We start from the raw sequence: 23,368 nt of genomic DNA, 5'->3' as shown, positions 1-23,368 counted from the left end.
TAGTCTTACCAACACAACTCTGGGTTTAAGCATCATTGGAAGAGCCTTTGTTGATGTTTGTAGAGAAGACTATAATGAGCTAGTTTTGCTTATCTGGGCCAAACTAGTGGATATTAGAGAGGCTTTTGTTTCGTGTCAGTATTATGGCAAATCACTGATTGCTTTTGTTGAATTGAAAAGGTAATGGGAAGACTCTGAAGGGGTACATTCAAAGAAGGTACATTTAAATAACGCTTTTAAAACTTTATTTAATCATACTTGCACTCTTTTTCCTTGGATTTGTCATTCCAACAAATATAACACATGCTAAATGTTCTTTTGTGCCAGAGCTTTGTGCCTTCATTTGAAGAGATGGTCATGTGTCCTGAGAGAGGAATTCTGAAGAGGATATAAAAAAATCTTCAGCCACTTAGGAGGAGGTCAATATTTTACTAAGAAGCCATAAGCGAAATACAGTTACTGAGCATTAAATTTAACTAATTCAAAGAACCTTTTACCAATTTGACCCTGCCTGTTGAAAATGTACAATGGTTTTTTGCCTTTAATCTTGGAAATACATCATTGCTCTTACTCAAGGAAAGGCTTCTGTACATTTAGGTATTAACTGATCACCGTTTTAGTTTTCATTGAGGTTTGCCTAGCTTGAGTCCTACTACATGATGTATGCCCTATCGGGAATATTACCAGGTCACTTGGAGAAACTAAATTTTCAGTTTAGACTTTTAGCTCTCTGCCATTTGAGTGCCTTGAAAGGGGAAAAAAATCCTACCTTTAGAAAAGAAGTGCTTCCATGCATTTGGGATTCTAAGGGTCAGTGGCTTAAAGGAGTATAAATGTCTTTGGGACACCTGTGTTAAATATGAAATAATTAGAGCTACACAAGAACAAAAGCTAGTTTACATAGTACGAAGTAGCAGGATCCATGACTACTTTGGCCGTGAGGTTTGAGGTGGTCATATAAAAATAGGCATAATAGAGACTTTTGAAGTTCTCTTATGATAACATAGTTGCATGCGCAATTTGACGGAAGTTGAGCGTGAAGAGTAATTATAGTCCCACGTATGTAACACCCATTAATGCAACCATGGTTAGACTCGTTCCAGACAGTGCGAGAGTGGATCTCGGAACCTTTCTGTTGGGGATCTTTTGCGGGAGGGACCGGAAAGGAGGTGGATCCGTTCAAGATGTGGCGAGGCCGCAAGCTGAGCTCCTCCGGGAATCGGTTTTTAGGAGTGCTTAGATCTAGTTGTTGGGGTACACAGGCTGAGGGTGCTCGCTTAACCAGGTCGGCAGGTGAGTGTCGCTTAACCGGGTCGGCATGGTGAAGGTCCCTCACAAACCCACCGTGCGGGCCGCTGTTCTGCGCAGGCGCGGGAGAGGGCGGCGGGCTGTCGCTGAGCTCCGCGCAGGGTCAGCGCAAGACTTGACTACTTTCGGTCCGGTCCCTCGCTGTCGGCTGAACCCCCGGCCTGGGCTCTCGCCTTCCCCTTCCCGGAGACTGGGAAGAATAACAGGACTACTGGTCCTGGCCGAGGAGGGCACAGCCTCCCGGCCGCCGCCATGTATCCAGCGACCTGTGCCCTTTTTTGGTTGAGCCCTTGGCTCGGGAGCCGGCGACCACTCCATGCCTGCTGGAGTCTCAAGGTCATGTGCTTTCTTCCTTTGCAGCAGCGAGAAAAGACACCAGCTGCTGTCTCATAGTTCTTGATAGCGTTGTATTTGTGTTTTGTTTGCACGTATCTTGCCTTTTTTCAGAAAGAATTTAAGGCAGCCATACTGCTTTTTTTCTGGTTAATTCAACAAACCCTATTGGCAAATAAGATCAAGAAAATAACGCACTGAACCTGATGCTTGTAGAAGACAGTTTGATTATTTAACTTTCAATAGTAACCAGAAAGTTAAGTTTACCCTTTATATGAAACTCATTTAACAAATACTCTGTGCCAGGCACTGGGAGTTTGTTTGCTTTTAAGATTTATTTATTTTTAGAGAATAAGAGCCAGCCTCTAAGGGCGGGGGCGCAGAGGGAGAGAGAAACTCAAGCGGACTCCCCTCTGAGTCCGTGATGGGTAGAGCGTGATCCCTAGATCTGGAGATCATGACCGGAGTCTAAACCAAGAGTTGGACACCCAACCAGCTGAGCCACCCAGGCGTGGCAGGCACTGGGAATTTTTAAATGAACGATACCTCAGAGGTCTCTTCAAAAAATGTTAGAACTGAAATTAGGATCTAATGGGTCAAATGGGGAATTTATAGGCCCATGAATAGAGTTGGTAAGTTGGTGCTCTAATACAATGAAAAATAGTGCAGCCAATAAAAATGATTTAAATCAATGTGTGTCTACATGGAAAAATGATTCGGATATAGCGTTAAGAAAGTTACAAATCAGTATTATGATCTTAGATATATAAATGGAGCTATATGGAGAGAATAGAGATACATCGAAATTTTAGCAGTGATTATATGCGGTGGAGGTGGTTATCCATCATTTTATCATTATATATTTTCAGAATTTATTTTTTCAGCAAACATGTCTTTTATAATCAGAAATTTAGAAAAAAATATAAATATTTTCAGATTTGGGGACTGAGTATAGAAGGAGCATCTAATACATATCTGGGATCAGGGAAAGTTTTTGAACAAGGTATTTAGGAAGCTGTCTTGAGGGAGTTGGGCAATTTTGGAAGTTGTTGGAGTGGCCAAAGGACTAACTTGAGTATCTGTGAGATTTCTGGGAAAGTGCAAAGTGTTCCTTGAAAAGGAAGGCTGGAGGTGAGGGCAGAGACTGGCAAGGGATGAGAGAGACTTTTTAGGCCATGACAAGTCTATGAAAGGGTACGTATACCTCCTGAGATTGACTTTACCTTGAGGACAGTGGGAAATTACTGAATGAGCAATAAATATAATCAGACTTCTATTTAAGAAAGAACACTTGGCAACTGTGTAGAAAGTGGGATGGTGGCAGGCAAGACTAGGCTCAGGGAGACCTTAAGAGTAATCCAGACAATAAATGATGATTGCTGGAACTAAGGTATTGGCAGAGTAGAGGTTTTGTTCACTGTCGGCATGGCACATTATAGGCTCTGAATAAATGATGTTTTGAATGAATTAAATGAAGTTTTCCTCCATTTCTTAAAAATCTCAAATACCAAAATGATCACACATTCAAAGTAGAGAAGGAATCGGCAACATTCTATTTATTAATACAAACTCCGTTTCTGTCAGTTGTGGTGTGGTGGTTGTTAAAGCTCTTGAGAATTCTGGCAATACTGATAACTGAGAGGCTAATTTTACAGAAATAGGGGAGGAGAAGGGAAGGTAGGGGTCATCACTGAGTACAGAGCAGGGACTGTGTTAAAATCTCTGATGTGCAGTTTCATAATAGTAACAACATATATTTTTATCTATGTATCACAGTTTACATAATTCTCTATAATAACATTTCATTTATCTGCCTAAAGTCATAAAGAAGGTAGTATTTGAACTAGGTCTTAGAGGTAGTATAGATAGAAATGGTGGAAGAGAGAGTAACATGAGCAAAGGCCTAGAAGCACAAACTGTTTTTTTGTATGTGTGATAATGTTGAAATGGCCTTGGGCCAGACTGTGAAGATCCTACTAAAAAACAAAACAAAATTTAAAAAACAAAAAGCTTAAGAGAAAAATATTCAGACTGTGAAAAGACAAGTCATGAAATATAAATGACCATTTGTCTTAGTCCATTTGAAGACTATAACAAAATACCACAGACTGGTGGTTTATAAACAACAGAAATTTATTTCTCATAGTTCTGGAGACTGGGAAGTCCAAGATTCGGTGTCTGGTAAAAGCCCATTTCCTGGTTTATCGATGGAGCCTTCTTGCTGTATCCTCACGTGGTAGAAGAAGCAAACTTGCTCTCTGGGTTCTTTTATAAAGACACTAAACCAATCATGAGGGCTCTGCCCTCATGACCTCATCACCTCCCAAAGGCCCTACCTTCTAATATCATCACTTTAGGGGTTAGGATTTCAACGAATAAATTTGGGGAGGACACAGACATTCAGACCATAGCACCATTAAGTTAAGAAAGGATACTTAGCCTCATTTATGATAAACTCAGATAACACTGAGATACCATGTTCACCTATTGGGTTATCAAAGATAAAAAATTTTGATAATACATTGCATGAGTGACTATCAATGTATTATTGGTGTGGGTAAGCCAACACTAGAAACTGGTTTTACCCATGGGGTTGGGAACTGGTTCAACATCTATGAGTGGCAATTACAAATTTATAAATGCACATGCCATTTAACAGTAATTCTTGGGATTTCACCTACAAGTACTCTCTAAAATATATGAAATTACCTATGGAATTCAATCTTATGTTTTTGGAATAGCAAAAACTTGTGAATAACCTAAATAAATGTCCATTAATAGGAGACTGCTTAAATAAACTATGAGAGAGCCATATAATGAATTACTATGCAGCTCTAAAAAGAAAGAAAGGAAGTTCTTTATGCTTGGTTATGCAGAAATCTCTACAATACCTTGATAGGTAGAAAAAGCAAGGTAGGAGGGGTACTTTGTAGTATAACCTTTTGTGTTTTTTAATTTTTAAAAATTAATTTTTTATTTTGAAATAATTTAAGACTTATGAGAAGTTGCAAAAACAGTACAGAAATTTCCATGTGCCTTTCATCCTATTCTTCAGTGATATCTTACCTAACCATAATACATTGTAAAAGTCAGAAAATTGACATTAGTATGATACTATTACTAAACCTCAGACCTTATTTGGATTTTACCACCTTTCCATGCACTCATTTGTGTGTGTGTGTGTGTATTGTGTGTGTGTGTGCATGCACATGCGTGTTACCACATATATAGATTTGTGTAATAACTACTACAATCAGGATGTGGAACTGTTCATAATCACAAAGAAATTTCCTGGTACTACTCCTCTGTAGTCAGACCCTACCCTGACCTTAACCCTTGGTAATCATTGATTTGTTCTCCGTTACTATAATTTTACCATTGCAAGAATGTTATATAAATGGAATCGTACAGTATGTACCTCTCAAAATTGTCCCCCCCAGCATAAATACCCTTGAAATCTATCCAAGTTCTTGTATCAAAGGTCATTCCTTTTGATTTCTGATTAGTATATTTCACAGTTTGTTTAAGCCATTCACCTATTTGGGGATATTTTGGTATTTCTGGTTTTGGGCTATTACGAATAAAGCTACTATTGACATTTATGTACAGGTTTTTTGTGGACGTAAGTTTTCACTTCTCCAGGATAAGTGTCCAAGAATGCAATTGTTTTGTATGATGTGTATGTTTAACTTTTATAGAAACTGCTAAACCACTTCCCATAGTGTCTGTATCACTTTACATTTCCACTAGCAATGTATAGGAGATCTAGTTGCTTTCATATCCCAGTGCACCCTTGGTTGTACCAGGATGATTATATTTTAGCCAACTTGATAGGTATGTAGAGGCTTTCATTTGCATTCCCCTAATGGTTGTTGATATTTCACATCTCTTCATGTGTATATCCTCTTTGATGAATTGTCTGTTCATGTCTTTCTATACCCATTTTATTATAACCAGACCCATTGTATAATTGGGTTGCTTGGTTTGTTGTTGTTTGTTTTATGGGAGTTGGGTTTTACTGTTGAGTTTAAAGAATATCCTCATATACTCCAGATATAAGTCCTTTGTGGGGTATGTGTTTTGTAAATATTTCCTCCCTGTCTGTGATTTGTCTTTTCTTTTTCTTAACAGGGTCTTTTGCAGGGCAAAAGTTTTCAATTCTAAGTCCAATTTAATCAATATTTTCTATTTTGGATTATGCTTTTGGTGTCAGATGTAAGAAGAACTCTGTGCCTAACCCTAAATCATGAAGATCTGTGATAGTTTCTTCTAAAAGTATTAATGGTTTTGCATTTAGATCAATGATCTATTCTAAGTTTATTTTTATATAAGGTTTGAGATTTAGGTTTAAGTTTTCTTTTTTGGTCTATGGTATCCAATTGTTTCAACACCATTTATTGAAAAGACTATTTCTCCTTCACTGAACTGCTTTTCACCAGTGTCAAAAAATCAGTTGGGTGAACTTTACAATGTCCCTAGTAATTTTCTTTGCTCTAGGTCTACTTTGTCTAAATATTTATTGAACAATTGAATGTTCTGCAGTAGAGTAACTAGTTCATAAAGCAAGTCTCTATGTAAGTTTGACCATATAGACTGGATGAGTGATTCTGGATGATATGTATACACACACATATACATACAGATTTTTCTTTTGGAAAGGGTTTTGAGCCTATGTATAAATCCATTTCATGTAGCTAACATGTGACAGAATTTGAACTAGTTTTGACAAAGTAATCTCAGAATTAATATTATCTTAGTTTAAAAGGGCACATAGTTTTATTTTAAATATCATTTTTTATAATTATGCGGCATAATATTGGTGCAGAAACTAATGGTGTGAAAAACTTTTACATATACGTTACTTATTTTTGCCAATTAAAATTTCAGAAATTTCTGATTAGAGTTAAATGGCAGAATGCAAGATCTTTATTTTATTTTTATTTTTTAAAGATTTTATTTATTTATTTGACAGAGAGAGACACAGCAAGAGAGAGAACACAAGCAGGGGGAGCAGGAGAGGGAGAAGCAGGCTTCCCACTGAGCAGGGAACCTGATGCGGGGCTCAATCCCAGGACCCCAGGATCATGACCTGAGCCAAAGGCAGACGCTTAATGACTGAGCCACCCAGGCGCCCCTAGATCTTTATTTTATGTTTTAGAATAAAATCCAGAAGTAAGGGGAAAACCCTTTTGTTTATCAATTGTAATAAGAGATTGCCATGTAAAATAGTTTCTTCAATTACATGCATATTAGGGATTTATAGTGTGCAGAGCTTTCTCTAGACATTTAATTTTTATTTTCAGAGGCGCCTGGCTGGCTCAGTTGGTTAGAGCATGTGACTTTTGATCTTGGGGTCGTGAATTTGAGCCCCACGTTGGGCATGGAGATTACTTAATAATTTTGTTTTCAATTTATTCAGAGAATCAGTTCAGTTGGACTCCACAAAGTAAACCATGGGTTTTCAGTGACTACAAAATCATGTGGTTCAAATCCTACAGAATGACTTTTGCCTGCTTGAATAGAATGAAAATTTACAGGTAAGTTTATTCATTACTGTGGCAAATATTTACATAATTATGTACAGTAGTAGTTTGGTATTGATTATGTTTAATAAACACTGCTAGTATGAAATAGCTTATGTGGTTTGATTAAGGTATCTTTTATTTATCTAAATATTCTTTTTCTTCTAACAACTTTTACATCCGGAAAGTTTCAAACCTACAGAAAAGTTGTAATACAGTATACATGTAGTGCATACCCTTCATCTATATTCAAAGGTAGCTTTTATTTTTAAGGTAGGACTGTATTACCTGGAGAAATACTTTTTACTTCCTCACTTGTGACAAAACACAACTAATACAGTGCTTAAAATCATAAATGATTTGGGTACAACATAAATATGGTAAGGTAGATAGCTATACAATTCTAGGTGGTAAGATTGAATCAAAGTAATATCTTTCTGTAGTTGTATTTTATAAACCAATTTCTAACCTTGTGAAAAATACTGCATAGAGTTAAGGTATGAACTCTGTTTTCCAAGTGCATGCTCTACTTCTTGTAAATAAGCTAGCTCCTTTAAAATTAGGTGTATGTGAAATCATTGGTAGTCAACTGAGCAACCACCTACTGTTACCTGTTGTATGTTAGTCATTGATTATTGAGGCTTTGTATGAAGCACAGAAAAAGATGGTAATATTCATAAGGTAATATTAAAGAAGCATGATATTTAACTCTTAAAAGGATAATAAGTCATCAATGTAGAATGTACTCTATGTAGCTAAGAAAAACACAGTAAAAATTTGAATAGTATTACCTATTCTAATGTAACAACCTTATTCTTTTTTATCCAAGAACTTCTGGAGGATTTTCCTATCATATACTTTGACATGGAATTTGGTATAGTGTCTGATTTGTTTGGTCCCTGTTTGATCCCATTTGATTTTTAAAAAAAAATTAGGTGAATTATATACTTTTCTGGGCCTTCTTTATTAGACTATTTATTTGACATATGTTTCCCAAGTCCCAACTGTGTTCTAGGAACTGTGCTAGTCACTAGGAATAAAATGGTAAATGAGACAGTCCATACCTTGCCTTCATGATGTTTAGTGGGGAGACATGATCAAATTGTCACATAGCTCCCTGAAGAAATACAAAGTTATATGGGAGTTAAAATAGGGGAATATAACCCAGATTTGAGAGTCAGGAAAGACTTCTTAGATGGCATTCCATTTAAACTAAGATCTGAAGGAATTAATTAGGTATGCAGAGGAGGCAAGGGAATGTGAGAAGAATGGTCCAGGTAGAGGGAACAACCTGTACACAGTATCTGAGAAAGGGGCATGTGGGGTCAGTGCAAGGAAATGAAGGAAGGCCCGTGGGCCTGGAATGGGGAGGCTGAGGAGAGTAGTAGAGAGTGCATTTGGGAAAGGAAGAAATTGGGGACCAAATAATTCAGAGCATTGTAGGCCATTCTAAGGATTTTGAGTTGTTTTCCTAATATCACTGGGAAACCATGGAAGTATTTAAGTGGGAAAATGGCACAATCATATTTATATTTTGGAACACTCTGGATGCATTGTAGGGAACAGATTGAAGGGAGATGCGGTAGGAAGCAGGCGGACTAATTAGAAGGCTAGGGCAATAAATAGTTCAACCAAGAGATGATGGTAGCTTAGACTAGGATGATAGTAGTAGAAATGAAGAGAAGATGGGGCACTTGGGTTCAAATCCTGGCTGTACCATTTACTTAATCTCTCTAAGCCTCACTTTTCTTACCTGTGTAATAGGGATTATGATATGACCTACCTTACAGAGTTGCCAGAATAATTAAATAAGATGACATATGTCGTATATATAGTTCTTAAATAGTACCCACATTTAGTAAGTGCACAATAAATGGTTACTATTACTATTTCTACCTCTACTACTACTATTCCTATTATTATGTTATTATCATCATTACTATTAGATATGACCCAGAAGACCAAGTCTTGTAACTTTCCATTTCTGTTGTAATTTACTTTGAAAACAAATCAACTCTCTTCCATCTATGAATATATATATTTGCAGTGTGATTATGAGAAAACCTGGTTTTAAAGCATCAAAAATGAGCCATACATGTATTTAGAATCTAAGAAATTGTAAACTAGGATATCTTTCTGCATGAATAGATCCTACGTTATATTTTTTTAAATGTCTGTGTTTGCCTGGCTCTTCATTTTGACCTTGTAGATACCCTTGGACAAGACTGTACAGTTCTCAAAGCACTGTAGACAGCAGTGAGATAAAAACATTCCTGGCCCTGGCTCACAGGTGGTGGGATGAACAAGGAGTATATGCACTTCTTCATTCGATGAATGACCTGAGGGTGCCATTTATTAGGTAACATTCCAGAAACTCTAAGTCTTTTAAAATGCAACTCTTTTCAATAATTTATCTTCTTTTAAGTTTATTTTTCTCTTGGTTTATACCTAAGTTCAAAATGCTACATTTTAAGTTTGCTTTAGAAATTAGAGAGATTCTGGGGCAGCTGGCTGGCTCAGTCGGTAGAGCATGTGACTCTTAATCTCAGGGTCATGAGTTCAAGCCCCACATTGGGTGTGAAGTGTCCGTAAAAAAAAAAAAAAAAAGAAATTAGATCCTTTTCAATGTCCATTGTTTGAGCCAGCAATTTTTAAATAACATTACCCAAAATCTAGGCTGCTTTTATTAACTAACTTGAAGCATTTTTGGACAATTTTGGGTTAATTAGAATTAAATCTTTATGAGAAGGAACTAGGATACTATGGCATCGAGGTCATTTTATACTGACTTTGACCTTTAGGCAGTCTTGATAAAGGGGCACCTGGATGGTTCAGTCACCAGAGCATCTAGCTCTTAATCTCAGGGTCATAAGTTCAAGCCCCACATTGGGCGTGGAGCCTACTTAAAAAAAAAAAAAAAAGATATCCTAAGGTACCCTTATTATATATAACATTTTATTTATTTATTTTTTAAGATTTTATTTATTTATTTGAGAGAGAGATTGAGCATGAGCAAGGGGGAGGGGAAGAGGGAGAAGCAGGCTCCCTGATGCAGGGCTCAATTCTAGGACCCTGGGATCATGACCTGAGCTGAGGCAGATGCTTAACTGACTGAGCCACCCAAGTGCCCCAATATAACATTTATTTTAATATAAATATAATTCAAATTCATATATAGTCCAATTTAAAAGTATAGTTTACAATACTGTTAGGTCTATATATCTGGGTGTATATGTGTGTACTTGTGTTTGTTTATGTGGTAAAGTGTTACTATGATTATCTTAGAATTAAGTTAACTTGATTTGGATGCCTATTTACATGATCATGAAAACACCACTAACTTAGAAGATCAAGAGAATCCATTTAGAAGGGAACCTAGGCAAAATCTCAAAATATAGATCTCCAGGGCGCCTGGGTGGCTCAGTTGGTTAAGCAACTGCCTTCGGCTCAGGTCATGATCCTGGAGTCCCGGGATCGAGTCCCGCATCGGGCTCCCTGCTCGGCGGGGAGTCTGCTTTGCCCTCCGACCCTATCCCCTCTCATGTGTTCTCTCTCATTCTCTCTCTCTCAAATAAATAAATAAAATCTTTAAAAAACAAAAACAAAAACAAAACAAAACAAAACAAAAATATAGATCTCCAGTATGCTGCTTCTAAGCCCTGTAAAATAACCTATTTGTTGCTGACTTGAAATGGGTCTAGCAAGTACTGACAATGTAGCTAATAGATTCCTCCTTTGACATGCTATCTCAAGCAAATAAAATTAGGTGAATCTAAACTAGATTGTTTTTAAAGTTTTTCTTTAGATTATTAGTGAAGTAATAGTTAACGCAAAATTATTACTAGTTTATTTCAAGAGCTTTACTTGAAACCTCCTTCCTGCTTTTGATTATTAAAAAAAGTCTTTAATGCTGAAAATAAAAGGTCTGTTTACCCCCAAATATCAATAATCCATTTAAAATAAGAGTTTAATATATCCTTGAAAATTGTACACGTTTAAGATTTTACTGACAAAATTAACAATTTGTTTTTTTCTATGTTTTGGATTTTTAAAAAAAGAGACAATCTTTTAAAAACAGTTGCTCAGCACCAGCCAGGAAAACCTTTGTCTGGGATCAAGATTCTTGATGTTGGCTGTGGTGGTGGATTATTAACTGAAGTAAGTGGTTTACAAATTTCCTGCCATTTTTAACTGGGAAAAAAATTGAGAAAAAGTAGGCCTGTGATTCATTTATCCTTTTAACAAGTAGTATTGTTTATTTAAAAAAATGAATAATATTCTTAATATTTTTACCATCACAAAACTAATATATGCTTTTCACTTTCTTAAAAAATATATAAAAATTTCAGAAAATTATAGAGAGGATTTTTGCGGTGTTTTTTGTTTTTTTGTTTGTTTTGCACAAAATTGGACACTGGCCTTCCAAATAGCTCTGAAAATTTTGTTGTCTCTTCTAAGAGATTGGGCAATTTCCACTGGTTTAAATTGCAATGATAAGCCATTCTTTTGCACTTGCTTCAATATCAAAACCTAACAGAGTACTGCCTGCTCAGGGTGCCCTCCCCTTCTTAGGTGCTTTAGAGTGCTTGGAAGAATACTCATTCACCTTCTGTAAAAAATATTTGCCTCAACTTGTAGTATATTTATGCCCTGCAGCTCTATTTTGTAGTCTTCTATCAACACAATAACTTTCGTGCACTTTAAATATGTTAATACTCTATTATGTGTGTGTAAATGTACCTATAAAATACAGAACTCCCCTCTCAAACAGTTCTTCATAAGTTTTTTATTGTTATGATTATTGTTCCCTCTTAAGCTTTTTATTATGGTAATTGTCAAATGTGTACAAACTAGAGAAAATGATATAATGAACTTCCATGTACCCATAAATGATCTCCAATAATTATCCTCTCATGAGTAATCTTGTTTCCTTTTTGATAAGCTCTTTATGGCTAACATGTATTCTGTTTTCTTCTTGAGGATAACAGTTTTTTTATCCTATTAGCCTCTAGGGCGGCTCGGAGCTTCGGTTATTGGAATCGATCCTGTGGCTGAGAACATTAAGACAGCACAGCACCATAAATCATTTGATCCAGTCCTAGATAAGAGGATAGAGTACAGAGCATGTTCCCTGGAAGAGATTGTGGAAGAGACGGCAGAAGCATTTGATGCTGTTGTAGCTTCTGAAGTTGTAGAACATGTGATTGATCTAGAAACATTTATACAGTGCTGCTGTCAAGCGTTAAAAGTAAGACCTAACCGGTTTACTTGTCTGTTTTTTCTTTTGAGTGTGTGTAGGTATCCATAGCAATAAGTGTTTCATAATACTTGAAACCAGGAAGCTAGGATTAGGGGATAGCATCTCTGCTGGGGATTATTTCTGCTGCTCAGCTTGCACTCAGTACTAGGGTTTTTCAGATACAGTATCTTGATATCCAAGAATCTTGAAAAGTGTTGGTGCTGAACACAAATTACAAACAATAGATTCAAATTGGTTTTTTTCTCTTTGGTATACTCTGGATTAAATACCTAATAGATATTGAGTGGCAATCACTAAGAAATTGATTTGGATTGATACTTAAAAAACAATAAAAACCATTATTGATTTGTATAAACTGACTTAGGTAGCATTTTTTAAGTAACTTTGTATGTGATATATATAACAGTTTTCAGCTTATAAAGAAATATTTCATATATATGATCTCACTGATTTTCCCTACAACCAGATGAGGAAGTTAAGCAGGTACTGTTGTGACCAACTTGGACCAAAGGAGATCAGAATTTGAGAGAGGTCAGAGGTCACTTGGCCTTTTTGTTTTTTGGTGTTTTATGGTTTATGGTGTTAATGGTCTCATTATAGTTTTGATTTACATTTCTCTGATGATGAGCATTTTTTCATGTGTCTGGTGGTCATCTGTATGTTTTCTTCGGAAAATGTCTACCAGGTCCTCTGTCCATTTTTTAATCAGGTTGTCATTGTTGTTGTTTTTGGTATTGGTGAGTTGTAGGAGTTCTTCATATATATTTTGCAGATTAACTCCTTACAGATTTTTTTCCCATTTAGCATGTTGTCTTTTGGTTTTGTTGATGGTTTCCTTTGCTGTGCAAAAGGTTTTTGGTTTGATGTAGTCACAGTTGTTTATTTTTGCTTTCATTTCTCTTGTCTGAGGAAACAGATCCAGAGAAATACTGCTAAGGTTGATGCCCAAGGGATTGCTGCCTATGTTTTCTTTTAGGATTTTTATGGTTTCAGGTCTTAGATTTAGGTCTTTAATCCCTTTTGAGTTTATTTTTATGTATGGTGTAAAAAAGTGGTCCAGTTTCATTCTTTTACATGTAGCTGTCTAGTTTTCCCAACACCATTTTCCATTGTATATTCTTGCCTCCTTTGTTGTAGATTAATTGACCATGTAAGTGTGGGTTTATTTTTGGGTTCTCCATTCTGTTCTATTGATCTGTTTTTGTGCCAGTACATACTGTTTTAATTACTATAGTTTGTAGTACAGTTTGAAATCTTGGATTGTGATACTTCCAAATTGGTTCTTTTTCAATATTTGGGGTCTTTTGGGGTTCCATACAAATTTTAGAATTATTTCTTCTAGTTCTGTAACAAATACTATTGCAATTTGATAGAGATTGCATTGACTCTGTAGGTTGCTTTGGGTAGTGTAGACATTTTAACAATATTCTTCCCATCCATAAGCAAGGTGTATCTTTTCATTTATTTGTGTCGTCTTCGATTTCTTTCATCAGTGTCTTGTAGTTTTCAGAGTTTAGGTCTTTCACCTCCTTGGTTAATTTTATTCCTAGGTATTTAATTCTTCTTGTTATGATTGTAAATGGCAGTTTTCTTAATTTCTCTTTCTGCTAGTTCATTATTAGTATATAGAAATGCAACAGATTTCTGGATATTAATTTTGTATCCTGCACCTTTACTGACTTTATTTTGTTCCTGATCTTAGAGGAAAAGCTTTCAGCTTTTCACCATTGAGTATGATGTTAGCTGTGTGGGTTTTCATATATGGCCTTTATCCTGTTGAGGTATGCTCCCTCTATACCCACTTTGTTGAGAGTTTTTATCATGAACAGATGTTGAATTTTGTCAAATGCTTTTCCTGCATCTATTGAGATGGTCATATGATTTTCATCCTTCATTTCATTAATGTCTTGTATCACGTTTGTTCATTTGCAGATACTGAACTTTTCTTGCATCCCTGAAATAAATGCCACTTGATCCTGGTGAATGATCCTTTTAAAGTATTGTTGAATTTAGTTATTGGGATATTGGTCTGTAATTTTCTTCTCTTGCAGTGTTTTTGTCTGGTTTTGGTATCAAGGTAATGCTGCCCTTTGTCAAGGAATTTGGAAGCATTTATTACTCTTCTACTTTTAGAATAGGTTGAACAGGATAGGTTTTAACTTTTTAAATATTTGGTAGAATTCCCTTTGAAGCCATCTGATCCAGGACTTTCGTTTGTTGGGAGTTTTTTGATTACTGATTCAATTGTTACTAGTAATTGGTAACGTTCAGATTTTCTATTCCTGATTCGATCTTAGAAGATTGTGTGTTTTGGGGTATTTATCCATTTCTACTAGGTTGTCCAATTTGTTGGCATTTAATTTTTCATAGTGGTCTCTTACAATCCTTTGCATTTCTGTAGTGCTGGTTATAACTTTTCCTCTTTCATTTATTTGGGCCCTCTCTTTTTTCTTGATGAGTCTGGGTAAAGGTTTATCAATTTTGTTTGTCTTTTCAAAGAACCAGCTGTAAGTTTCATTGATCTTTTCTATTGTTTTTTAGTCTCAATTTATTTCTGGTCTGATCTTTATTATTTTCTTCCTTCTACTAACTTTGGGCTTTGTTTATTCTTTTCCTGTTTCCTTCAGGTATACAGTTAGGTTGTCTTATTGGAAATTTTTTTTGTTTCTTTGAAGTAAGCCACTGTCATAAACTTATCTCTTAGAACTGCTTTTGCTGCATCCCAAAGATTTTGAACCATTGTGTTTCCATTTTCATATGTCTCCAGGTATTTTTTAATTTGCTCTGATTTCTTTGTTGACCCATTGGTTGTTTAGCTGCATGTTGTTTAGCCTCCATGTGTTTGTATTTTTTCCAGTTTTTTTTTTTCTTGTAATTGATTTTTAGTTTCATTCTGTTGTGGTCAGAAAAGATGTTTGGTATGATTTCAATATTCTTAAATTTATTGGTTCTTGGGGCACCTGGGGGGCTTAGTTGGTTAAGTGTCTGCCTTCGGCTAAGGTCGTGATCCCGGGGTCCTGTGATCAAGCCCCGTGTGGGGCTCCCTGCTCAGCAGGGAGTCTACTTCTCCCCTGCCCTCTGCCCCTTCCTCTGCCCTGCTTGTGCACTCGTGCGCACGCTCTCTCTCTCAAATGAATAAATAGAATCTTAAAAAAAATTATTGATTCTTGTTTTGTGGGCATAACGAGATCCATCCTGAAGAATGTTCCATGTGCACTTGAAAAGAATGTGTATTCTGCTGTTTTTATATAAATGTTCTGTATCTCCCTGTTAAGTCTATTTGGTCTAATGTGTCAATCAAAGCAACTGTTTCCTTATTGATTTTCTGTCTGGATGATCTATCTATTGATAGATAGATAAGTGGGATGGGTGTTAAAGTCCCCTACTATTATTGTATTACTGGCAATTTCTCCATTTATGTTTGTTAATATTTGCTTTATGTGTTTAGGTGCTTTCATGTTCATTGCATGTAAATTTACAATTGTTATATTTTCTTGTTGGGTTGATTCCTTTATCATTATTAATATCCTTCTTTGTCTCTTGTTATAGGCTGTTCTGAAGTCTTTTATTTAAAGCTTTTTTTTCTTTGTTTCCATTTGCATGGACTATCTTTTTCTACCCCTTCACTTTCAGCCTGTATGCATCTTTAGGTCTGAAGCCAGTCTCTTATAGGCAGCATATATAGCTGTGTTTTTTGTTTTTTTTTTAATCCATTCAGTCACTCTGTGTCTTTTGATTGGAACATTTAGTTCATTTACATTTGAAGTAATTACTAATAGGTATAGAATTTTGTTAATTGTTTTCTGGTTGTCTTTGTAGTTCTCTGTTCTTTTCTTCTTCTCTTTCTCTCTTTCCTTGTGATTGATGACTTTCTTTAGTGTTATGCTTGGATTCCTTTCTCTTTATTTTTTGTGTGTCTATTATAGGTTTTTGGTTTGTGGTTACCATGAGGTTCACATATAATATCCTACTTGTATAGCCCTCTATTTTAAGTTGATGGTCACTTAAGTTCAAGCACATTGTAAAAGCACTATATTTTTACTACCCCCTCTACGTTTTTATGTATTTGACACCATATTTTACATATTTTTATTTTTTGTATCTCTTAACTCATTTTTGTGGATATAATTGATTTTAGTACTTTTGTCTTTTAACTTTCTTTTTTTTTTTTTTTAAAAGATTTTTATTTATTTATTTGACAGAGAGAGACACAGCGAGAGAGGGAACACAAGCAGGGGGTGTGGGAGAGGGAGAAGCAGGCTTCCCGCTGAGCAGGGAGCCCGATGCGGGGCTCGATCCCAGGACCCTGAGATCATGACCTGAGCCGAAGGCAGACACTTAACGACTGAGCCACCCAGGCGCCCCGTCTTTTAACTTTCATACTAGCTTTTATAAATGTTTGATCTTCTACCTCTACTGTATGTTTTCTTTTACCAGTGAAATTTTTTTTTCCTTTTATAATTTTCTTACTTTCAGTTATGGCCTTTTCTTTTCTGCTTAAAGAAGTCCCCTTAACATTTCTTGTAGGGCTAGTTTGGTGATGATGAACTTTTAATTTTTGTTTGTCTGGGAAACTCTTTATCTGTCCTTCAATTCTGAATGTTAACCTTTCCAGGTAGAGTATTCTTGGTTGTAGGTTTATTCTTTTCAGCTCTTTGAATATATCATGCCACTCCTATCTGGCCTGCAAAGTTTCTGTTGAAAATTAGTTGATAGCCTTATGGGGTTTCCCTTGCATGTAACTATTTGCTTTTCTTTTGATGCTTTTAAGATTTTCTATCCTTAATTTTTTACTTTTTATTGTGTATCTTGGTGTGGATTTCCTTGGATTTATCTTGTTTGGGGCCGCCTGTGCCTCCTGAACCCAGATGTTTGCTTCCTTCCTTAGGTTAGAGAAGTTTTCAGCTATTATTTTTTCCAATAAATTTTCTGCCCTTCTCTCCTTCCTCTCCTTCTGAGATCTAATGCAAATGCTAGTAGACTTGAGGTTGTCCCAGAGGTCCCTTAACCTATCTTCAGTTTTTTATTCTCTCTTTCCTTTTCTTTTCTTTTTCTTTCTTTTTTTCTTTCTTTCTTTCTTTCTTTCTTTCTTTCTTTCTTTCTTTCTTTCTTTCTTTCTTTCTTTCTTTCTTGCTTTCTTGCTTGCTTGCTTGCTTGCTTGCTTGCTTTCTTGCTTTTTCTTTCTTTCTTTCTTTTTTTTTGCTATTCAACTTAGGTGCTTTCTACTACCCTGTCTTCCAGATTGCTGACCTATTCTTCTGCATCTTCTAATCTGCTGTTGATTTCCTTGTGTATTTTTCATTTCAGTTATTGTATTCTTCATCTCTGATGGGTTCTTTTTTATGTTTTCTATCTCTTTCTTGATTTGAACTCTGAGTTCATCCACTCTTCTCAAATCTGGTGAGCATCTTTAGTACCATTACTTTGAGCTCCTTATCAGGTAGATTGCTTATCTCCATTTTGTTTAGTTTTTTTATTTGTTTGTTTGTTTTTGCTAAAGTTTTAGCTTGTTCTTTCATTTGAAACATATTCCTCTATCTCCTCATATTCTGTGTTTGTTTCCATGTATTAGGTATGTCAGCTATGTACCCTGGTCTTGAAAGTAGTGGCCTTGTGTTAGAAGGCATCATGTGGGGCCCTAGAGTGCCATCCTCCCAGTCACCAGAACCAGACATTCTGGGCTCTGTGTGTCCACCTGTGGTGACTGGGCTGTAACTTTGTGCAAGCAGTGGTAGGCAGGGCTGAGCCTCAGCCCAGCTATGCACAGTGACCAGCTGTGACTTCTGTGAGTATACTGGTATACAGGGTGGCTTCCCAGCCATGCTGTCAGAGTGGCTCAGCTGTAATTGCTGCCCACATGCTGGTGTGTGGGGCTGCCCATCCTTCCCGCAGGGAAGGAGTTGCTTTGGAGAGGCCCTGGTCCTGCCTGGGGCTGCCACTAGGTGTGGTGGGGCAGTCATTGCTTTGGGGGAATGCTGATCCTCACCAAGGCTGCCTGCTGGGTGTGGCAGGGCGGGGGTTAATTTAGAGGGGCACTTTCCAGGGCAGGTAGATCCACAGGGGAATGCCAGGGCAGGGTGAAGGAGACACTCAGGCTTAGGTGCCAACCCTGCATTTGCACACTCTGGAAAGTGAATGCTTCCTTCAGTTTTGTTCCTTAGGCATCTCACTTGCCTCACCATAGTCCTAGCCCTGTATGTAATCCATTGTACATTTCTCAAAACTGAGAAATTAACATTGACATTATACTATTAACTATACTACAGACCTTGTTAAATTTCATTAGTGTTTCCACTAATGTCATTTTTCTGTTTAGGATCTAACCCTGGATTCTACATTGCATTTAGTAGCCATGTCTCCTTAGTCTCCTTCATTCTGTAACAGTTTCTTGGTGTTTCCTCTTAAATGAGTTTTATCAGGCTTAGCTTCTATTTTCCAAGCAAAATTTAATTATTACTCTTTGTGTTGTGTGTCAGTCAGTATGTATGAATGGAAGTTCTTTCACACATATTAGGAATGCTGGCATTGTGGAATTTAAAACTAATTTTTGCATTAATGGAAAGCCTATTAAGAAAATAACCATTGCTCACCACTGTTTTCTTAGAGTAAGATTTTGTAGGACATAGATTAGATATTCATAAGTGATTTTTTTTCCCAGCTCTATTGAGATATAATTGACATGTAAGTGATTCTTAATAAGATATTTTAGAATACTAGAGTTTTAGAAAAGTTACAGTATGTAATGAAATAATACCTTATGTTTCAGTTTTTAATTTAAGGGCACATTGCAGTATTTCAGGATCTCATCTTTCTTTTTGGTTTTGGAGATATATTCTCTCTCTCCCTGCACACACACACACACACACACACAGGTAATTATTAGAATGAATCTTTGGCATTTTATCCCCATTAGTCTGATGAGAATATGTAGAAGATGGAAGTGACATTAATCTTTGCCATTTGTGGGAGTAAATTTAGGAAACACCATAAATACAGCCACTAAAAAATGGTAGACTAGGGGTGCCTGGGTGGCTCAGTTGGTTGAGTGTCTGACTCTTGGTTTCGGCTTGGGTCATGATCTCAGGGTCATGAGATAGAGCTCCATGACTGGCTCTGCACTTAGTGGGGAGTCTCTGGAAAATCTCTCCCTCTCCCTTCCCCTTACTTGTGCTAGCCCTCGTACATGTGTGCTTTGTCTCAAATAAATAAATAAATCCTGAAAAAAAAGAAATGGCAGACTAACTAGACCCATAAATGGTTTGTATTCATCTAAGTGCTTATCTTGATCTCTTCATATTCTTTATACTAATGAAATCAAAACAATATAAAAAAACATTCAAGCCTCAACCGTTAATGTCTTTGTCAGAGAACACTTACTGGCATTACTCACCTGCACAAGATGTGGCGCTGTATGCTGCACGAAACAAGTTAGACTCCGCACCCAAAGAGAAACCAGTGTTGACACACGTCAGACTGTAAATGTGGACATGTAACAAGGAAGAGTAGCTGCATCTCATTTCTGTATTTTTATTATAAAGTATCTGATATGTGCAAAAGCAAGTATATAATATGTCACAGTAGTATGATTTTAAGAGTTGTAAGCACTATTGCATAAACCCAGTGAATACATCTGTAGTAGACTGCCTTTAATAATGGATTTCCCAAAAGAAAAATACCATTTTGGTAAATTATACTTTATTTATATTCATGTATCTAATTACACATAAATTATTTGGAAGGAAGGAGGGTGGGGGAAGCCAAGCTTTACCCAACTGATACTCCTGACATCTAAAATGGTACTTCTGTCTATATATTTTTTTTAGCCTGGTGGTTCTTTATTCATTACTACAATCAACAAAACACAGCTGTCTTATGCCTTGGGAATTGTCTTTTCAGAGCAAATTACAGGTATTGTACCAAAAGGTACTCACACATGGGAGAAGTTTGTTTCACCTGAAAAGCTAGAGAGCATTCTGGAATCAAGTAAGTATTAAGAATGTTAACATTTTTCACAGCCTTACTGAACTTTTAATGTATCTATAAATATTAATCACACATCCTGGCACTTAATTAAATGGGCCACTATTCTTTGGATGTTGGTTTCATCTCTCAACTAGATCATAAACTCCTTGAAGTTAGGATTAGGTATTAGATACCATTCTCTCTCACCTGTGGCACCTAACCCAGGGCCAAGCAAATCACAGATGATCAATGAATACTTTTGGGCTGCTTAGTCCTTATTTGTTTAAGGATGAGGTACAAATATCTATTACTTACACATCCTCAGTTGGTCCTATTGAGGTCCTGCATATATCAGCTTATTTTACATATTATTTTTTCTTTTTTTTAAAGATTTTTATTTATTTATTTGAGAGAGAGAATGAGACAGAGAGAGCATGAGAGGGGGGAGGGTCAGAGGGAGAAGCAGACTTCCTGCTGAGCAGGGAGCCCGATGCGGGACTTGATCCCGGGACTCCAGGATCATGACCTGAGCCGAAGGCAGTCGCTTAACCAACTGAGCCACCCAGGCGCCCCGACATATTATTTTTTCTGATTCCTCCATACTCAGGTACACTTGAACTTCCTTGTCACTTTTTATGTATTTTATGCTACTTATAGCATGCCTTATATTATGGTTCTTTTAAGCCCCTATCTGGCCTGTCAGCTCTGTGGAGGCAAGACTGTCTCCTTTTTGTTCTCCCTGCAGTGCCTAGCCCTACTTTATACATTGTGAGCTCTTGATTTATATGGTGAATTCCTATCAAGTAATAACATTTAGTTGGTGTTTGGTATTCCTGCCGAGTACTTAACTCATGTATGTGTCAGGCTTTTTGTTCACGTAACAGTGTATCAGTAAACTTGATTTGGAATATTGGAATAGTATCAATCCAAGGCAATGGAGGAAGTTCTAAGGGCAAGAAAACTAAATTTGACAGTGATGATGAACATGATCAAAATGGTGCATCTGGACCAGTAAAAAGAGCAAGAGAAGAAACAGACAAAGTACTTGCAGTAACTCCGCAAGTAACATTGTTGAAAACAGAGTAGGAAAAATTATTGTAAGATGCTTTATAGGAACATTCACTTGTTGGCAGATATTTTCTAATAAAAGCTTATGTTTATTAAATACTTACCATTCTGAACATTGTGCTACTTTATATGCATATATCATCTAACAACTCTAGGACTATATGTTCTGTACATGTGAGAACATTGAGATTCAGAAAGGTTAAGTGACTTGATGTTGGTCACCATCTAATAAGTGCCAGCCTGGGATTTGAACCCAAGCAGTCTGCTTTAGAGTTTCTGTTCTATGCTATATATAGTAAAGCATGATCTGTACTTGGTTACACAGTATTTTTTCCTATTGAGTCAGGAATCCTTTTTTATTTTTATTTTTTTATTTTATTTTTTGTTTAAGATTTTATTTATTATTATGTCAGAGAGAGAGAGCACAGAAGCAGGGGGGCAGGCAGGGAGAGGCAGAGGGAGAAGCAGGCTTCCCGCTGAGCAAGGAGCTCCATGCGGGACTCGATCCAGGGACTCCAGGATCATGACCTGAGCCGAAGGCAGTCGCTTAACCTACTGAGCCACCCAGGCGCCCCCGGAATACACAAGATTTTTCTTTTTTTTTTTTTTTATTTGAGACAGAACGAGAGAGAGCACATGAGAGGGGGGAGGGTCAGAGGGAGAAGCAGGCTCCCCGCTGAGCAGGGAGCCCGATGCGGGACTCGATCCCGGGACTCCAGGATCATGACCTGAGCTGAAGGCAGACGATTAACCGACTGAGCCACCCAGGCGTCCCAGGAATCCTTTTTTAATATAGAGTCGCATTAGAATCTTGGCATTTGGAAAATTACATATTAAATCCACTCTTTCTGATTGTTTTTTTCAGACGGTCTGTCAGTTCAAACTGTGGCAGGAATGCTCTACAACCCCTTTTCAGGTTACTGGCATTGGAGTGAAAATACCAGCCTGAACTATGCAGCTCATGCTGTGAAGTCCACAGAACAGGAAGACCCAGTGCCTGAGTTTGTTTTCAAGGGGGAAACAGAAGAGCTCAGACATAAAGACTCTACCAACCCAGGTGTGCAGGAAGAGCTGAAGAAGTGAATTGTTTCTAAGGACTATGTATAATATGGCTTGAAAGTCTGATGTTTACATATGTGAAAAACATACACTTTGTCATTTGTGAGTGGATAGTGAAGAAAAGAAAGTCAACAAAAAGGGCTAAAACCTTGGATAAAAGTTTTGGTTGTTTCATCTAATAGCCACTTTCAAGGGATTATTCTGTGGATAAAAAGTTTTGGCAAGGTATTGTGTAATCTGGGCATTTAAATTCCTCAGCCTTTGTTTTATAAATAGGGTATGCATATTTGACTTCACTTTACAGATTATATATATTCATCCAGTATGTATGCACATACGTATATGCCAAAATGTGTTTTAATTTAAAGGAATCTGCATTATCTATGTTCTTTATCAGGTTTTAGCTAAAGGCAGTTATGCTTCTGACTTATGAAAACCAAATATAGTTTTATGCCACTTATATTTGGGAAGACAAAATGTATTTTTTCCTTTAAATTTTAGTATGTTGGAAAGCAAATGGATTGTTAAATCTATGCCGCGTTTGGATTCAAACATTAAAATCAAGAAGTTTGGATGATGTTGGACATACTTCTATACAGTTCCATAAATGTTTTATTGTGACTTTTTTTTTTAAGTAGAAAGGACTTTTTAAAACTCAATTAAAAATTCAGTTATGGAAATTTTCTTCTTTGGCTAACATTTTTATAATTGAAGGGACTGACTTGAAATGTATTTTTATGCTTCTTGAAGTATGTGAGTCCCTGGCTTTTTCTGAAAGTCCAGATGCTCTATATAAAGACATTCATAGAGGCTGTTAACCCAGTGTGACAAACATGGATTGAATGTGTGTGACCCA

General features: G+C 36.7%; 1 protein-coding gene across 1 annotated transcript; it reads left to right on the top strand.

Moving 5' to 3' along the window:
- The first annotated feature begins 1,134 nt into the window (after window positions 1-1,134).
- Window positions 1,135-23,100, top strand: COQ3 (coenzyme Q3, methyltransferase). Its single transcript, XM_045867264.3, has 7 exons — window positions 1,135-1,293; window positions 7,061-7,178; window positions 9,373-9,522; window positions 11,222-11,321; window positions 12,169-12,411; window positions 20,247-20,406; window positions 22,319-23,100. The coding sequence occupies exons 1-7, from the start codon at window positions 1,185-1,187 to the stop codon at window positions 22,534-22,536; spliced, it is 1,098 nt and encodes a 365-aa protein (XP_045723220.2). The 5' UTR covers window positions 1,135-1,184; the 3' UTR covers window positions 22,537-23,100.
- Window positions 23,101-23,368: the final 268 nt, after the last annotated feature.

Source organism: Mirounga angustirostris, unplaced genomic scaffold, assembly GCF_029215605.1.
Source record: "Mirounga angustirostris isolate CCGP_5_RB_7025 unplaced genomic scaffold, mMirAng1.0.hap1 SCAF_8, whole genome shotgun sequence".
NCBI classification, from domain to species: domain Eukaryota; kingdom Metazoa; phylum Chordata; class Mammalia; order Carnivora; family Phocidae; genus Mirounga; species Mirounga angustirostris.
The sequence above is the reverse complement of the archived record's forward strand: the minus strand, read 5'-3'. Positions and strand labels throughout refer to the sequence as shown.

Coding starts and splice junctions, on each gene's coding strand:
- COQ3 (XM_045867264.3), top strand. CDS start 1,185: ATGTGGCGAGGCCGCAAGCTGAGCTCCTCCGGGAATCGGTTTTTAGGA. Junction 7,179..9,372: donor AATAGAATGAAAATTTACAG/GTAAGTTTATTC, acceptor TTGACCTTGTAG/ATACCCTTGGACAAGACTGT. Junction 12,412..20,246: donor GCTGCTGTCAAGCGTTAAAA/GTAAGACCTAAC, acceptor TATTTTTTTTAG/CCTGGTGGTTCTTTATTCAT.